Here is a 20,675-nt window from a genome sequence, read left to right as displayed (position 1 = left end):
TGTATGTAACTAATATATACATATATATAAACACGCACGCATATATACAGGGTTATATACACACATATACATACATATATATATACGTGAATATATATAAGTATATGTCATATACACATATATACATATATATTCTCTTATTCTTTTACTTGTTTCAGTCATTTGACTTCGGCCATGATGGAGCACCGCCTTTAATCGAGCTAATCGTCACAAGGAATTATTCATTGTAAGCCTAGTATCTATTATATCGATCCCTGTAGCCGAACCGCTATGTTACGAGGACGTAAACACATCAGCATCGGTTGTCAAGCGATAGTGGAGGGTCAAGCACAGACATATATATATATATATATATATATATATATATATATATATATATATATATATATATATATATATATATATATATATGTATATACGATGGCGTTGGTCATCCCGAGGCTATATTAGAAGACACTTGTGGTTGGAAAGCAAGTTTCTTACACACATACACGCACACACACACACACTCACACACACACACACACACACACACACACACACACACACACACACACACACCGAAAAATAGATAGATAGATAGAGAGAGAGAGAGAGAGAGAGAGAGAGATGTTGGAACCCCAGAAAATATATACAAACACAGAAAATATTCACATTAAAAATGTCAACCCACATTCGTTAGATATTGTGACGCAGACACATACACTTTAATGTACACACGAACATATATATAAAGACATGTGTATTCGTGTGCGTGTGTGTGTGAGTCAGTATGTGCATCGTGGTTTGATGTGTGTGCGTCTGTCTATGTATCGTTTTTCAGATTTTATTTATATTTTGATCTTAATCGCCAAGAAGTGGCCTTTTGGATAAAATGGTGTAGTTTTTGAACTTAAAATTTATCCGAGTTTCTCTAAGGATGAAGTTGCAGGCTTTATCCTGAAATTAGTGGTCATAAGAACGAAATTCCGAAACCGTGGTGACCGAGATGCAGGGATATCTGTATATACTTATATATGTGTGCGTGTAAGTAAATATGTATACATATATGTGGTAAATGAAAGTCGGAAGTTGGAATATACGAGAATCTTTATTATTCACAATTGTTTCCACACATTTAGCACCGATTCCTCAAGAGTGGAACACTTAACAACTGGTTCAAGAGCATCTGGCTGTGCAGATGTGTCTCATCGGGTTATAAATAGGTATAATTCGTTAAAATAACAGTTCCGCAATGTATCTTCTCATTTCGTAGAAAAAGATGCCTGAAAACAAAAGATACGTCTTCATTTATATAGATCAAAAATGAAATAACAGATGCAAAAAAGAAACGAACACGCAATACAGTGAGAAAAGTATTAATAATAACCGCTTACAGATATGGACGTATAAACGCCCTCGAGCAAGCTGCATGACGCGCGCACGCTCGCTCATACAAACATACACGAAAATGTAAGCATATGCACACATATGATTTGGTGCACACATGTTCACATAGAGAGTGAAATAGCTACTTGCTGTTTATAAGAATGGGGAAGTTAAAGTTAAACCTCATTCATCCATACCTTAAAGTAAATTATGTTGACAGTTACTCAATTCATTCCCACTGCATTGAGCGAATCTACATTTATATGCATGTAGGCATCTTGAGAGTATTTCAGAAATTCTGTTAATGATCTTCTCATTGGTCCACAGAATACAGAGGGATTCCTTGGAGAAGAGTTATATCTACTTATCAAAAAGAATGTCGAAATAATTGTCGTGATTATTAAAAATTATCGTAAATCCCATCTTCCGTCTTTCATTCACCATATACATAACGAACATTGTGAAAGTGATCGTGCTTTGCCAGTAAGCTACCAGGTGTAAACCATTCATTTTATTATCTAATATATATATATATATCTAGTATATGTAAATTGCAGTATGTGTGTGTATAATAACGTATACATTTCCACAATTCTCATCCGATTTTCTCCAAACTTTACACACATATTACTTATGTCCCAAGAATGGTCATGTACTATGACATTTTTCCCAGAGCTCCCGCGTAAATGGACGTAAATGGACATAGTTTTTTTTTGTATGTAGGGTCTTCCATACTTTTTAATATTTTTATAAAAGTAAAAGGATTTTGTTTACTTATTTATTTCGACTGTCCACGCAGTCAGGAAACCCAGTCAGGTGACCCAGTCAGGAAACAGGATTTGGAAGTTGTCATTTTCTTTTTATGTAGATGAATGTTTAAAAGATTTATCCAAAAAATCTTCTTTTGCTGTTATTTTTGGCAGAACACGTTATGTCTCCGGTAATTTTCTTTCATGTAAATAAATGTATATGTTAATTTAAACCATTTATCCAAATTCGTTGTACGTACATAGTTTTTGTATATAGGGTCTTCCATACTTTTTTAATCTATATGGTCGTATACTGGTATTAGAAAATATTTTTTAGTGGCTATCGCATTTTTTTATTAATTATTTATTTATATGTTGTAATTCTGTATTATTACCTTCTATACTTATTGTTTGAGTTTTGGTTAGAGAATATTATAAAAGTGAAAGGATTTTATTTCGACTGTTTTCGATACTTTTTAAATTTATATTGTCGTATATTTGCATTACAGAAAATTTTTTAGTTGTTTTCACATTTTTTATTTATTATTTATTAAAATGTTGTAATTCTGTATTATTACTTTCTATATTTTTTATGTGTGTTACTGTGTATTGCTTGAGTTTTGGTTCGAGAATATTATAAATGTGAAAGGATTTTGTCTATTTATTTCGACTGTCCCCCTGCGACTGTGATTAAATTGACTAAGAATACTGTATGGGATGAATACCAAACAATCTCAATTTCCATATTTAAGCTGCATTAAGTAGCGTAAAGAGAGGGATTGCTCAGTGCTTAAAACATCGAGCAAAGATTATAAGTAGTGATCGTGGTACAAACCACGAAGAAATGAAAAAACTCAATAACAATCTATTAAGCAACAACTACCCCAAAAACATAGTGTTCACACCAACTATGAAGAAAAGAGAGGATGAAATCAATAAACTGTCCACATCTGTCTATCCTATGTGCCTCTCCGAAAAGATGTGCGGCCCATATGACACCGGGACAGTATTCAAGTGTAATACAACACTTCGCAAATATCTCCTTCGAGTAAAACCACCAATAGAAGAGAATATGACCAAAGACTGCGTATACTCCATCCCATGCATCTGTGGTAGGTTATACAAAGACAAAAAATGCCGCCCCTGAAATTAAGTGTAGACGAACATCGCAAAGCTGTGAGCGAGGAGATATTGATAAATCGGGTATAGCTGATCATGAATGGAAAAATGGAGACCACCTCTCCCCGTGGGATGAAGTTAAAATAATAGACAGAGAACACCACTGGAAAATACGAAAACTAAAAGAAGCAGCACATATGCTAGGACACAACAACCTCCTAAGCAGACCGGGTGCAGATATGAATAGCATATGGGAACCGGTATTAAGAAAGGATAGGAAAATATTAGATTTATAAGCCCTAAAATTCACTCCATAATTCGATTCCAGGCAGTGACCTGAATAATAATAATAATAATAATAATAATAATAACAACAACAATATCGAAAAATACCTTAAGAACCCTGGAGGGTATATCAGCCGAAACGTTGTGTTAACAATAAACAAGTTGAGGACAAATATCTGTCAGATGTAAATAATGTAAATAATGTACATAATTCCTCATCTCTTAAATATAGAACTATAGAAAGAGTGCTAAAACGTATTTGAAACAATGGAAAACAATCGAAATAACATAATGCAAAGGTAAACAAACATCCTTAAAGTGAAACAATGGCTGGTAAACAAAGGTATTAAATAGAAGAGAGGAAAGGGAACATATCCTTACAAGTAACTCAGAATAGGCAAAGATAAGCTTGCCAAAGTTTAATGCAGCTTTAATGAGATTGAGATTGTTTGGTATTGGATATTCATCGCATACAGTGTTCCTAGTCAATTTAATCACAGTCACAGGGAGACAGTCCTTTCACATTTATAATATTCTCTATTATAGAGGGGGATATGTCTGTAATATGTAAATAATGTAAATATTGTCTTTCTAAAGAATCAACCTTTAAATAAAAGTTTTGATTCTACTAGCGAAAGCTATACGTATCTTTCAGAAAGCTCCATATCAATTTAACCTTATGCAGTATTCGCTGTTACTTTATGCGGAGGCTATGTGGGAAGACAGAATAAAGGGGCTTTTGTTAGCTTATAATAGAATCGATAATCACTTGGTACACTAAAACCCATTTTCCTTTTCCAAGGCAGCAGTGCTGACAGGCTAAAGAAACTGAGGACCAAAGGTACTGTGGACTGTTGAAAAATGTTGCCGCAGCTAAAACTGCAACTACTCCAGAGCAGCGTGAAACGAATCGAGTGCGTGCCGCTGGCGCAAGAGCCACAGAAACCCCACAAAAGAGTGCTGTCCGTCGGGCACACAGTACGGCATCCACTTCTGCCATGAGGACTGAAGAAGCCCTAAAACAGAGTGCTTTCCGTCGAGCACGCAACGCCGCATCCATTTTCTGCCGCGAGGTTGGCAGATGACGATAACCATCGGATGATGAGACTTCAGTCTAATGTTCACCGGAAGGCTCTTGCTCATGGCTATTGGAAGCCATTGAGTAGTCGATGGGCATCAGCGATGCCCAACTATCATCCTGCCGGGGATTACGCCACTCCTCGAGGAGGATATGTCTGTAATATGTCCATTTTGCAAGGCCCTCAAGTAGGTTGGAGAATCCAGTGGCCTACAAGCCATCTCAAACAGAAATGTTCCCTTGCCTGACCTGCAAAACTATCTTCAGCCTTCTTTGCTCCTAGATCAACACCCTGATTCGCAGCAATTTACACAAAAAATTCGCGCTTAAAAGCCTGCTTTTTAGATGACAAATTTCGGTCACAAACCCATTCAAGAAGACTCCTATATGCCAACGTTCAAATTTCAGGGCTAAACCTATCATCGGATAGGTTATTTCTTTCCTGTCAACAACGCTAAACACCGAGTCCTTCAAATTTGCTTCATGGGAGATACTACTGAGAAAACGGCTCACCGAGATCAGGTGGCACCTGGAGCAAAAATTCCTCTTTTGAATGAACTTCAGGAAATGCTCCACACCACCAATCAATACGTGAGGGACTTCAAAATTGCTATACAACACTGACATACAGACGAGCCCAACTTCAAAGTTATCATAGGGAATGAGCGAACCCCTATCGGAGAGCACCAAAGATGCTTTAACCAGTCCCAAAATGACGAAAATGCAGTTCTGCTACCCACTTCACCAATACATCAACATGTTTTTTCATGTCAACTCTTTAGAAGCTCTTTCGACACACCGACGTGGTACAGCGCGGATTGTCGTGGGAATTTTCATCCTCGCGGTGTGGACTGGCCAACATTCTGACTTTGATCTAAATGGCTAAAAACTCGAATGCAATGAAATCAATTCTCCAGTTTTCATCATGCGTCACCGGCGGACATGATCTTTTTCAATCCTTCATGATAGCTCATTAATGACTGTTGTCATATGTAAGAGGACAACTCTAAGTAAGCTTTCTGCTCACAATAAGACTCATGCTGGTTATTTTGAATAAGTACATACGTGTATCCTGTTCACTTTTACCGTCATTGCAACTACACAATTATCTGTCTGCCTTTCAACTCGACATCTTTTCACTGCAAACTGCTAAAGATTCAAAGTAGTATTCGTGAACTGAAGCCAAACTCTTTATGTCTTCATTTTTCGTTACCTGAAGTCAATTTCAGAATGGTCGTACACTGTAAGCACACAACAAATACATTCCTTTAACTTTACTTTTTCAAGTAGGTATTATATTATCATTTTTGAACGTAGCAGCCATATCTCTCACCGAAAAAATAGCTCCGTTTGCTGTTAAATAAAATAAACTCGCAGAGGGGAAGTTTCAATGTCCTCCTTCAATTTCCTTACACCATTTACGTGGCTGAATTTGACAAAAGTTTCGCTTTAAAGTAAAACAACTATATTTTGTAGTCATTATTCGTAATCTACTCCCAAAACACTTCAGTAGCTCTACTTTGCATCACTTGCAAACTTATATGTTCTATGATCATTAAAGTGCAATGACCTCCACAATAATCAGCCTTTAGTTTGGTCTTCTGTTCCTAGATTAGTCGGAAACATTGATAAACCTTCTCGGTAGTTCAATTATTTGGTGAAAAAAATACCGCCAAAGCAACTTAAACCGTCCAAAGAAAGGGTGCATTCATACATACATACATACATACATACACGCACACACACACACACACACACACACACACACACACACGCACGCACACACACACACACATATATGTATATATATATATATATATATATATATATATATATATATATTGGTTTCAAGTTTTGGTGCAAAGCTAGCAATTTCAGGGTAGGGGCTAAACGGATTAAATTGACCCAAGTGTTTTACTGCTACCTATTTTATCGAGCCCGAAAGGGTGAAAGGCAAAGTTTACTCCGGCACCATTTGAACCCAAAACGTGAAGACGGAAGAAATACCCGGCCTGCTAAAGAATCAACCAGCTCGCCGCCTTTATGTGTATATATATATGTATGTCTACATGTGTGTGTGTGTGTGTGTGTGTGTGTGTGTGTTACGTGCACACATAAATGTGTATCCTTATATCTGTACTCACAATTATATTAAATCGCAAGCCAGAAGTATTATAACGTTTGACACACGATGCAAATTTTGATCCAAGATGTAACAGTTCATAGCATCAAACAAGTGAACTATAAAAACCTGTGAATAATTAAATCAAGTCTACTCTTTTCCAGCGTAGCATAAGAGCTTGTCACTTCACTCTTTTCTCAAGTCATTGAACAACCCTGATACACACACACACACACACATGTATGTGTATATTTGTATGTATGTATAGGAGTGTATGTTGTTGTAGTACGTTGAATGTGTATAAGTTGGTGTATACGTGTGTCTTTGTGTTCCGATATTCATTTAAATTCATAGATATTTTTTCTATCTCTTATCTACTTTGACAAGATTTAATTTATCATACTTAACACTGGAATATTCATAAATTTTATACATTTACATACTCACAAAGAGCACACATGCAAGAACACAGGCAAACACGAACATAGCAACGCGCGCGCACACACACATCCATTTACAAACACACACACGAGCGCAATTTTATATATATACTTTCTCGTACAATGCCTGAATATAGGTATGCTTATGTGCGTATATAAATGCATGAATATTCTCAACGCCTGATTCCCCTTTTTACATTTCTCAATTTCCTTTACATGTTTCTATCCATTCACATTTATACCAATCGCAAAATATATCTACTTCTATCGAACTTAAAGTACATATATGTATAATATATATATTTAGATATATGAGTGTGGTGTATGCGCTAGTGTGTGTGTGTTTGTGTGTACTTGTGGGAGATAACGGATGTGCGTGGAATCAAACATATATACATATACACGCAAACACACACACATACACGCATAGTATACATTTATATATATATATATATATATATATATATATATATATATATATATATATAAATTAGAAATGATCTAATTATAAATCTCACAGGGAGAATTAAGCAGCAGTGTTACGATAAAGCAGTTGTATACTTTCAACTTAATGTGATAGTCCCAATAAGTGAATCATACTGCTGCTATCTAGCCCTAGGAAGCTGGACCGCTTTCTGTCGTCCTTGACACATTTCCTGTGTCCTTATATTTTTGAGAGGGAGACAAGCACCTCCACCCAACTCAGTGTGCATTCAGGGACATGTTCCTGAGTCATTGTTCGTCATCAGCCTGAAGTAGCAACACTAGTTGGTTGAAAATGCATGTCAAACCCGCGCAAATATATATTTTTTTAGTGAAAACATATTCACTGATTACAAAAATTAGAAATGATCAAATTATAAATCTCACAGAGATTTGATATGCAATTTCAACATGCATATAGATTATAAATATAAGGACACAGGAAATGCGTCAAAGCCAACAGGAAGCGGTCCAGTTTCCCAAGGCTAAATAGCAGCAGTATGATTCCCTTATTGGAACTGTCACATTGAGTTGACAGTATACAACTCCTTTATATATATATATATATATATATATATATATATATATATATATATATATATATATATATATATATATATATATATATATATATATATATATATGTACGTGTATGTAAATATGTAAGTAGGTACGTGTGTACATATGTATAATAGAAATTTGCACTTGGCACTACTAAGTTTTAAGACAAAGAACTCGGTAAAGGAAATCATAAATAGAATATATGTATGTGCACGTACGTGTATGTGCGTATGTATGTATGCGTGTGAACGCATTTAATCGTATGAATGCATACACGACAACGAACAGTACGAATGTGTACAAAATATGGTTTTCAGTTTTTGGCGGGGGTGGGCTATCTTTTAGGCACCGTAGGGTTTGAGGCAAAGATGTAGCGTTTCTTCAGTTCTTAACTCAGCAGTGTTGTGTATATAGTTTTTTAAAGGCGTTTCCATTCAGTCTGATGTTACTGGGATTTTAGGAGTGTCTGTTGCGTGACACGAGAGAGATTCCTTTATGCATTTCCTTCTCGGGATCATGACACACTGAGAAATTGTTTTTGACAATCGAATGCTAGAAAGAACGATATAAAGCGACCTGTGGCGATTATGCGCACATATTCTAGAGATTACCATGCGACCAATTTCTGCACAGAACGGTGAACTCGCAAGTCAAGTTAGGGCATAAACTCAACGAGAGAAAAGCATTTGGGCCTACTTGAAGCGAGATAAACAGCGCTGTGGCATTCATTATTATAGAGTTAACTTGTATCTGAGTGAGTTCATGTGACACCGCAGAAACGAAAAATGTAATCTGTTCCAAAATCCCTTTGAGTACAATAGGAGAATTTCATTGATGATGACTTGTTTTCGTCTGATTTAATCGAAAAGCTGCTTCAGATTGCATAATATTTTCATTACATTTCATTGAATGCTTTCATCTTCGTAATAACATTCGTTCTATTTCATTAAACTTTTTCAGATGCGCTAGGCTGAGCACCTTAGTAGGACGAAGAATTTCAGGTTACTGAAGCAGTTTTAGGCATGCTGTCAAAAGCAACTTAGTGTGGATGCTGAAGACTGGCAGCAGATGAGGGAAAACCGAGTGCATTCTGCCTCTTAGACATAATAATAACAGAAATATAACAAATGGAATAGCGAGGGGAACTGTGGTAGGACCCGGAGTAACCATGTTAGTAATGAGCAAGTGATTTAACTTGTAATCGTTTAACTGTATCGGGGTTTTGTACTTTTGCCCTCCTGTATGTCAAAGAGGCAGAATGCACTCAGGAACGTGTAGACGTTTACTTGTTCGTCTAGTATTACCACCACTTGGAAGTATGCTGGCTATTTAAGATATCAATTTAGCATTAGATTTCGAAGGTAATTTCCACTGTTATTCACCTCACCTGTCAGTAGTCTCCCCTTAACTATAAAAAATGTATTGCCGTATTGGTTGCTAGTATTTATCTTATTTTTATTTTTATTTTTATGTTATTTTAAGTTATGTTGAGACGGTGTAGAAGATCATAAGCGGCCTCGTGCCACTTATGGCATAGTCTTCTCCCCCATACCTTTTACTTACTGGTTTATTTTCTTCTTTATTTACATCTACCCCTGTAACGGTCTTAACTTGCCCTTAGTTTAAATATAACTGAGCAGTTGTAGAGATGGCTGGACTTAGGTTGATTCCATTATGAACAACAGGTGGTTGGTCTCTAGAATATTTCAGTAAGTACACCATTATATAAACTCTACGGGTTTGGTTTTGGATACATATTAATTAACTGTATTTACGAAATCATAAGTACTAATTTTTTTCTAGACATATTGGCGATTCCTGTTTTACTTTAGCGCTAGTTTTATTCTACTACTATTCATACTCCTTGGTACCCCTTTATAAAGAGATTACCCATAAATTATTTCTCCAGTTATTTCATTTTCTAGTTCACTTTTTTGCCTATCGACTTCAAGCGTCGCACTGCAAAATCGTATGATTCTAATATATTGAGACTTCTGGCCTCATCTCGAGGCCTTGTTTTATCCTCTTCCCTTCGTTTATTTTATTTTATGTATTTTTATTCACTCTGATGAAGCTCCATGTACTAGATCGAATGTGCTATAACGATGGCGAATATTATTTACGAAATTTTTTTTGTAAGCACCGAGGGACATTGGTAGCCGAAACGGCCGTAAGAAATGTTATGTAATGTTATGTTATGTTTTGTATAAAAAAATAATTAACCAATTTTGGTCAATTTGTTTGCTTGTTGATCAAAAGATTTCTCCATTTTCTGCTTATTTAAATTTGATTCCTGATAAACTTCTGTTTATTCTGTTATTACATGTACGCTATGAGTATAGTGTGCTTGCACACCTATACCCAGGGATAACAGGTGAATGATACGGGTACTACGAACGGATATTTTATCCTTTAGATGGTTATTCCAACCGCTAACTCTGCTATATATAATCACAAGGTCTTGAGTTTATTTGTCTGCGAAGAATTTCAAGGTAATGTCATTTTCTATACGTCTTGAGCCTACCCATACCTCGTGAGTAAAACTGGGTTGACGGAATTGTACAGAAGCCAGTCAAGTTTTGTATACCTGTAATTCGAAACAGCTACAGCCTTGCCGTGCACTGTGTCTCGCTGCTTCTGCTCGAGAACTATCACCACTAGACACATACACACACACATACGGACACATACACATACATACACACACACACGCGTGCATACGCACAGGCACCCACACATATATTCCTTTACATGTTTCAGTCATTTGACTGCGGCGATTCTGGAGCACTGCCTTAAAGGGTTTTAATTGAAGAAATCTTACCAGGACATATTCTTCGTAACCCTAGTACTTATTTTATCGATCTCTTTTGCCAAACCACCAAATTTCGGGGATATAAACACGCCAACATCGGTTGTCAAACGATGGTGGGGGAACAAACACATACACAAAGACAAACACACATAAATCTATATGCATATATTTTTATACGACGAGCTTCTTTCAGTTTCCGTCTACCAAATCCACTCACAAAGCTTTAATCGGTCCCGTGACTATAGTAGAAGACACTCGCCCCAGGTGTCATACAGTGGGACTGAACCCGAAACCATGTGGTTGCAAAGCAAGCTTCTTACCACACAACCACACTTAATATACATACAAATGAATGTATGTATGACAGTTTCACGCGCGCGTCCTTATGTGTGTGGGAAAGTAAATATTTATATCAATGTATGTATACAGATTCACATTCTTTCCATATGTTTCAGTTACAATTTGCTGTTCAGCATTTTATTGTACTCCCTCTTTTACTGCTTCATTACACCTGTTCAGTTTTACGTTCAAATTCCACCTAGATTGATATTCTTCCAGTAAAATATTGGATTAATCCATGAATTACTTCTACCAAAGTGGAGGCGCAATGGCCCAGTTGTTAGTGCAACGGACTCGCGGTCATAGGATCGCGGTTTCGATTCCCAGATCGGGCGTCGTGAGTGTTTATTGAGTGAAAACACTTAAAGCTCCACGAGGTTCCGGCAGGGGATGGTGGCGAACCCTGCTGTACTCTTTCACCACAACTTTCTCTCACTCTTACTTCCTGTTTCTGTTGTGCCTGTAATTCAAAGGGTTAGCCTTGTCATACTGTGTCACGCTGAATATCCCCGGAACTACGTTAAGGGTACACGTGTCTGTGGAGTGCTCAGCCACTTGCACGTTAATTTCACGAGAAGCCTGTTCCGTTGATCGGATCAACTGTAACCCTCGACGTCGTAAGCGACGGAGTGCCAACAACTTCTACCAAACCATCTTTTCATTTTGCTCCAGTCCTAGAAATAATAACACAACGATGTCTTATTCTTATTTAATTATTGCAAGAACATGTTAAAGTAACCAGGTTTTGTATGGGGTTTTTTTTTTACACAATACTATTCTTTTTTCTTGGGAAGGCATTCTATCTTTATTTTTTCATACAAACAAGCGTTCTGGTAAGTTTTAACTTCTGTCACTTGGGAGATTCCCAGGCATAGCATTTTATAACTGGTATATTATTAAGCAAAAGTTGGATGAGACGTTTCACATCTCTTAATTGAAATGAAATATATTTGTAGTATGGTACTGTAGCTGGGAAAACATGCGGTTTCTTTTTCTTCTCTTAAGAGACATCTGTCTGAAGCAAAAAGGAAATATTGAAGTAGATTACCCAATGTCATTGCAATGAACACAGCAGCAGGGGGAAGCAGCAGCAACAGTAGTAGTAGTAGTAGTAGTAGTAGTAGTAGTAGTAGTAGTAGTAGTAGTAGTCGCTGCCGCAACAGCAGCAGTAGCATCGTGCTCGATGAAAAGGTAACACAACTTCAGTGACAAGAAAATCAGACAATTATAAAATATGTGTTACTTTCTAATGTGTCATGTTTCAGTTTTCTAAAGTCATAAATATGTCTGGTTTTAGCAAAATGGATGGCAATTTTTAGCTGGTCAACACTAAGGCCACAAAGAATTTTATTCTAGTTGCTCATTTTGCTTCCCTGTAAAAGAATATTCACTCAAGTTTTAGTACTAAAGAATATAGAAGGGACGAACGGTGCAACAAATTTTAGAATAATCTTCCCTGTAAAGTTTGTGTTGTTTATGTATAGAATCACTATCGACACACAGCAAGTAGGAGGTTTAAACGGACATAAGAGAGTTTTGTGCTTTGTGAACATGTCATTACAACAATTACATCTATGCAATTGCAACAATGATAATAGTTAAGGGCTACAGTTGTCAGCTGTTCTTTCACATGGGATTGTTCCTTGTTCTGATTTGTAGTTATAGAAATATCCATTCGGACAAGCTATCACATGTTCACTTTCACCATAGCAGTATAAGTAATGAGTGCAATTTCCTCTAATAGCTGCATGATCAAAGTCTGTTCCTCCGGCAATACAAGAGCATTCGAAGAAACAATCTGAAAATAAAAGAAAACAGAAAATGAAATAATTTGGATTCATTGAAGAAGCAAAAATTATCTAAGTTTAACATCAAACTTTAAAAAAAGTTTGTCGATTCAAGTATTACGCTTATCAGGATTTTCAAATTTCAATTACCACGATTGTTCATGAGATACAGTGATATCTATAACATCAGATATTTTTAAAGTTCTAATTCTTTAAAATGTGTAGAGCTTTTGTAGATATAATCTAGTGTTTACAGAAATAATAGATAAAGAAGTAAGAACTTATATTCTAAAAGAGAAACTATGATATACAAATGCATATGGAAGTGAAGCTCAGTGCAGGAGACTTCATGAATTTTGTAAATGAATGAGGATTTTTTTTTATTATTAGTTAGTATTGTCCTATTTAAAAACACCACTATAGGAATATAGATCAGAAGATTAGGGTTACTATTACATCGTTTGGGTTTAGATATATTATATAAAAACAGCCTATTTACTCTACATGATGGCGGGGCAACGCTCTTCCACTAATCAACGCTCTTAATACTTCCATTCTCCTACCTCACTGCAAACAGATAAATAAGATACTTACAACTAAATGCTGGAGACCACAAAATGCTGGAGTCACTAAAACAACAGACTTATGCAACAGACAATTTAAAGTAAACCCATTAATAAAGGACACTTTCTACCAGATGAATTTTCTTATTACATGCAAAGTAAACATGAAGTTCGTGGTATGTGACACAACCGCAACTCAACAATATACTATCCAAACAGCAATGAAGATTTCTCTTATGCCTATAACACAAATATTCATTTACTTTTTATCTTACAGTTGTGACTTGACAGAAACAATACACATTGCTAAATACTCCACAGTTTAATATTTTTCCCTAAATCTTGTGTAAAAGAATCAAACTGTTATGGCCTTTGTCTTTCACCTTTTCAAATTCGATAAAACAAAGCATTAACATACAACCACATATAAACTGTCCTATAATTAATTTTTAATTACGAACGTAATTTACAAGTGATTTGCCGAAAGTATGATGAGTGACAGAAATTATCAATAGGTGAAATATAATTATCACAACCAAGTTGCCTACAAATTGAATTTGATTTTCACCGATTATTTTATTACAACTTGAATGATATGTTCCAACATTAATTAGCACACCTAAAGGGTTAAACAGACTTAACATTTTACTTCATTCAAATATAAAAATAATTTTAAAACAAAATTAATTTGATTTTGTAGTGGTAATGAAATATTGTTTAATCAAACATATTAGGTGCATCGCTTTTGTTCATAGCATACACAAGGCGCAGACATAGCTGTTTGATTAAGAAGCTACCTTTACATCCACGTAGATTCGGATTCAATCCCACTATGCGACACCTCGGGAAACTGGCTTTCACTATAGTGCTGGGTCTACCAATGCTTTGTTAGTGAATGTGATAGTCGTAAATTGCATGGAAGCTTGTAATGTGTGTGTGTATGTGTGTGCGTGTGTGTGTGTGCGTGCGCCTGTGCGTATGTGTTTTTTTGTCCTCTTCCTCCACAACCGCTTGACACTTGCTGCTGGTTTCCTTATATTCGTGTAATTTGGAATAGAGTCCAATAGAATTAGTACTAAACTTTAAAAAATAAATAGGCGTAGGAGCGGCTGTGTGGTAAGTAGCATGCTTACGATCCGCATGGTTCCGGGTTCAGTCCCACTGCGTGGCACCTTGGGCAAGTGTCTTCTACTATAGCCTCGGGCCGACCAAAGCCTTGTGAGTGGATTTGGTAGACGGAAACTGAAAGAAGCTCGTCGTATATATGTATGTGTGTGTATGTGTCTGTGTTTATCCCCCCAACATCGCTTGACAACCGATGGTGGTGTGTTTACGTCCCCGTAACTTAGTGGTTCGACAAAAGAGACCGATAGAATAAATACTAGGCTTACGAAGAATAAATCCTGGGTTTGATTAGCTCGACTAAAAAGGCGGTGCTCCAGCATGGCCACAATCAAATGACTGAAACAAGTAAAAAAAAAAGTGTGGAGTCGATTTGTTCGACTAAACTTTTCAAGGAGGTGTCCCAGCTAGTTTCCAGTCCATTGATACATCCATATGTATAAGGGATAAACTACTTTTGCGAGCCATAGGTTCATTAGGCCAGTTTCCTGCATTTTCTGGCAAGTATATTGCTCCCGCCCCGGAGAGGACACCAGTGCGTCACAGTATTACTCATCTTTGGCAGCTAAGCGGACTGGAGCATCGTAAAATGTGGTGTTTAACACAAGAACACAAGCCATCGCCTGGTCCAGGTATTGAAACCAGTCTTGCGATCATGAGTGCAACACCCTAACCCCTCAGCGAATCGGGTATGTATGTATGTATATATATATATGTATATATATATATATATATATATATATATATATATATATATATATATATATATATATATATATATATATATATATATATATATATATATATATATATATATATATTGATAGGAAGGACAACAAAAGAAAGAAAGAGACCTCGATATTATGGAAATAGAGGAATTTATCTGTAAATAATATGTGACACGAATAATATATATATATATAGGGTGTCGTCTAAACCACGCAAAAATGAAGGTAACACTCATATTTCATTTTAACAGATATATCTATCAAAATTACATAAAAGAATCTTGAATTACTAAAGAGTAAGTTTATTCAATAAAATTGCCATTGGCTTCAACCACGGCCTCCAGACGACTTCGGAATCTCCTGCAACTCTTCTTGACGGTCTCCTTGTTTAAGTTGGTGAATGCTGCCATAATCTTCTGCCTTCAGTTCATCAGTTACAAGGAGTTTTGTGGGTCTCTTGCTCAACTGCACTCCACACATAATAATCAAGGGGGTTGCAGGCTGGGGAGTAAGGTGGCCAGATGTTAGGGGTGATGTAGTTGCAGAAATTGTCTCACAGCCATGACTGGGTTCTCTTTCAGGCATTTAATGTAGGCTTCCATCTTGAGTCTGAGGTCGTGTGGGAAGATGCATGTAGGCATAACGTCGCCATCACTAGTGATCACTCCAAACACCATGATATTGATTGGATGTTGTATTTTTATCACTCTCGGTATATGTTTTGGGGACACGGCAAGCCAATAGTTATTCTGTGTGATTACCATCTGTTCGTACTGGAGCTTCCGGTGGGAATACCAAGCAGTACAGCATGCCATTTCCAAATTTCTAGCAGAATGAACTGCGTAATGGTGGTGTTTTTTTTTTTCACAGACGGTACCCAACTGACCCTACTATATTGTGTAGTCGACAAAATCAAAAACAAACAACGCGCATGCGCGAAATAAAAAATATAAAATGGCGACAATTTACCCATGGCAGCTGTATGTACGTATATATATACACATGCGTACATACACACATACATATATGTGTGTGTGTGTATCTTATCTCTTAATATTGGTTTCAAATTTTGGCACAAGGCCAGCAGTTTCGAGGGAGCGGGTGGAAATCGATTACATCAACTCCAATCCTCAATTGATACGTATTTTACCGACCCCGAAAGGATGGAAGGCAAGGTCGACTCCGGCGGAATATTTGAATTCAGAGTGTAAAGACGGATTTAATGCTGCTAAACATTTTACCCGGCGTGCTAACGATTCTGCCAGCTCACCGCTCTCCTAATATTAAATGACCATAGTCCATGAGAAAATCTAATTTACTAATTTATATTCCAATAGTAACTTTACTAAATCGTTCTATTAATTTGATGTCCATTTAATTTCAACGGTATTTATTATCTTATAGTGGTTTCCTCCGTAGAAAACAGCAATATCCATGTCCTCCTTTAAGGTGTTTTATCGATCAATTTGATCCCAGTATTTTGTCTGGGATGCATCTTTCGATCCCGGAATAAAAGATAGGATGTCTGAGTGAAGGAGATGACAAGAGGATCAAAATGCCACGACGTAATTTCGCTCAATGTACCAATTTTCTTTTCTTTCACGTTGATACATGCAAAAATATGTGTATCAATGATCGATTCGTTTTTAAAATTTCTGTATCTCACTACACGGCGCTTTGAGTGTGTACGATCTCCGTATATTGAGTATAACTGTAATAGTAAGTTACAACATTGACAAGAATTCTGTTATGCTGATTCGGCATAAGAATTAAGTAAACCGTATAAGTCACGGGGAATTATGCAGCTACTGACACATCGATTTAACTATTAAGCAGTTCAAATTGTCGAAGACTCATCATGAAATCCGACAGAGGATCTATCACCCCCTTGTATATACACATACACACATTTGGTCAGCTCTAGCACCGTTTTTGTTTCCCTAATTTCAATCACAGTCTTATATTTTTATTCCAGCAGAGAATACAATAGAAGAAACAATTCCTCCTCGTATTACAGAGTGGAATCGAATCCGAGATCATGTTGTTATGAAGCGAATCAAAAGGAAACTAAATACAGAGCCATGCATGTACAGTGTATTATACAAGTATATACATGCAAAATGGTGAGATCAAATGTATCTATTGTACATGTTATGTTTGAATTATTTAAATGATGTAAAATTTCTTTACAATATTCATGTTATTAATTTTGTAATGAATATGAAAACAAGAAAAATATTTGCATTTATTGTTGTCGTCTTCTATAATTTTAGTAAAAATTCTAATAAATATATATTTGCCAAAGGTTTTACGGGTTTTTCATTGTAAAAATTATAATACTCTCTTTTATTGGACCTCTTATACATTGAAGTAATCCAGTGTATATAAAGCGTTTCTTTATAACGTCGAAGTTATTAATATTAAATTTGTATTTTATTGTGGCTATTTCGTATTTTATTGCATATTTTTTTTAATATTTACTTATGAATATATCTCATTTATATACAAGCATCTATCGTTTGTTTTTTTTTTTACTTTTAGTTTCAAACGTACATTATTATATATATTCAAACACTATATTCTTGTTTTCTGTGTCTTTTGTCTATGTTGTAAGAACCCTTTTTAATATTTAATAATATTTTAATATTTGATATTTCAAAACATGTAATAAATATTTTCTATTTTGTTTTATATATTAGAGTTTCTATATAATATATTGCAGTAATATTTTAATATACGAGGAGAATATTTCTAATATTCTGTTAATGTTTGTAATTTAGTTTTCTGATCCATTTTGAAATTTATATAAGCGATCATCAATTGAATGTTTTCCCTCTTCACATAATTTGAAACATTAATTAGAGTATTTTAAACCTGCATTTCCTTTATATATATATATATATATATATATATATATATATAAAATCTTTCAATTATATGCTTATGGTCAGTTTTTATTTAGATATAAAGTAATTATTTTACTTTTCTTTATAATACATTATATATAATTAGAACAACTTTTAAAGTGTTTGGCCAACTTGGAAACTTGAAATTATTTTCAATAAATGAGTTGTAATGTATTCTACTAAGATAAGTATCAAATTAAATTTCTTTGCTCTTCATATTATATGATATATAGCATTCCTTTTGATCGAGTTTTCTGTATTTTGTATAGTTTATTTATTATGTCTGACGAACCTCATAGAATTATAAATAAAAATTGTTCTTAAGGAGAGCTACTACAACTATGAGCATTCAGCAAAAAGAAGCTTTTTTATCAGGAATTAAGTGACTTTTAAGTGGATTTTAGTGTGAGACACAGAAGGCAGCGGAGTGGCAAGATAAACAGAGTAGATTTTTTTGTTGTGTTAGACATATCTTATTACATCAGGAAGTGAGAAGCCGTTGCTGTGTTGCTGGTGGATCAGAGAAAATTACCAGTTAACCTAAAGGATACTGGATGTATCATGTAGCTTTTTGAAGGTTTAATGAAATCGGTTAGATGATTTCGTTAAACACGATATTACGGGATTGTATGTGAATCAACAGTGCGCTCCCAGATCTTTAAAATCAGTCGAATGTCAGTTGTAACAGAACATTTTAGAGAAGAGGCGAATGTGTTTTTAGCAGGGAAGTGAAGTCTTATTTTGTGGATTATACTTTTGGCTAAGTATGTAGTTATGATGATATTGATTAATTAGTTAAGTTTCCGTAGTCTATCGCCAAAGTGACAACTCCCATTTTCTCTCTCTTCTTCATTGTTATTCAAAGGACAAACGCCTAACAAGTTAGATGCTTCACTCCTCACAATAATTTAATTTATTGAACTCATCTACAGATTCATTTATCATTTTTAAAAACTGGCGAGCTGTTTTATTACTTAATGTTGATACGGAGTTGTAACTTTATATGTGTATGCATCTTGGTGCCCATGAATCTCATTGATTGTCTACACCGGCTTTATGCTTTATTTTATCAACGAATAGTGCATGGTGATAAGAAGCTTGCTTCTCAACCACATAGTTCCGGGTTCATTCCCATTGCGTGGCACCTTGGTTAAGTGTCTTCTACTATAGCTTCGAGACAACCAAAGCCTTACGGAAACTGAAAGAAGCTCATCGTGTGTGTGTGTGTGTGTGTCTTTGTGCTGTGTTTATCCCCCCACACTGCTTGACAACCGGTGCTGGTGTGTTTACGTCCCCGTAACGTAATGATTCGGCAAAAAAGAACGTGAGAATAAGTACCAGGCTTTAAAAAAATTAATACTGGAGTCAATTCAATCGTCTAAAAATTCTTCACCGTCTCATCATGACCGTAACCTAATGATTGAAACAAATAAAAGATAACCGATAAAGATATGTTTGAATGATACCTTAGTCGAAACGTTGAAGATTGGCTAAGTAGAAAGTGGTTAACTGCAAAACTGAGATGATCATTAGTTTATTAAGTAATGGGGGAGAATCGAACCTTTATATTTCTCACACTTTACACAATATAAATTGAAGTAAGTTCTTTGATAAACGTTCCAGTATTTCGAGCAAAGAAATAAGAAATAGCCGGAGAAGAGAAGTGCGTTACTTTCAAATTTCCTGTAGAAACATTTTCAAAAATGTAATTTGTGCTGCTTAAATTCTTTTTACTTCCAATCATTAAAGTGATTCTCATTTACACAGAAGTAGACCCACTTATCTTAAAAGCAAAACTGAGAAATATGTACAAAAGGTCAGTAAAAAACACTGAAACAAATAATTACCACTTCTCAGCGATACCAGAGAGCAAATAGACACATCTCACATTGAAGGGACGCTTACGTATCAATGGTCGCATAGCTAGCAGATGATACAGTTGTTGTTGTTGTTGTAGCTGTTGTTGTTTAACTGTATGTTAGACATGATTGTGCTAGTCAAAGATCGGAGGATGTTTCAACAGTAAGCATTCAGGATATTTTGAAATTTAAAGCAGTTATTTCTTTCCATTTTGAATAGTTCTGGATTCTTTAAGAAATTTTGGTCGTTACTTCTAGCAAGCACATCCCATATTCTCTGCATGTTGCAGTCAAAAGCTGTGGGGACCGTTGGAAGGTGTCGGAACATGTGTTGGAACTAGGACTGGAAATTCT

At 35.6% G+C, this 20,675-nt stretch overlaps 1 protein-coding gene across 2 annotated transcripts in view; it reads right to left on the bottom strand.

The window, feature by feature from the left end:
- Positions 1 to 12,051: 12,051 nt before the first annotated feature.
- Positions 12,052 to 20,675, bottom strand: part of LOC106874046 (uncharacterized) — a 163,102-nt gene continuing 154,478 nt past the window's right edge. For both annotated transcript variants that reach the window (XM_052969498.2, XM_089355238.1), the window contains exon 12: positions 12,052 to 13,154. In XM_052969498.2, coding sequence (XP_052825458.2) covers positions 12,955 to 13,154 — 200 coding nt within the window. In that variant the 3' untranslated portion in view covers positions 12,052 to 12,954. The remainder of the gene's footprint in view (positions 13,155 to 20,675) is intronic.

Source organism: Octopus bimaculoides, chromosome 7 (genome assembly GCF_046866305.1).
Source record: "Octopus bimaculoides isolate indiv1 chromosome 7, ASM4686630v1, whole genome shotgun sequence".
In the NCBI taxonomy this organism is placed as follows: Eukaryota; Metazoa; Mollusca; class Cephalopoda; order Octopoda; family Octopodidae; genus Octopus; species Octopus bimaculoides.
Note: the sequence above shows the minus strand (reverse complement) of the source record. Positions and strands in the feature narration are given on the sequence as shown.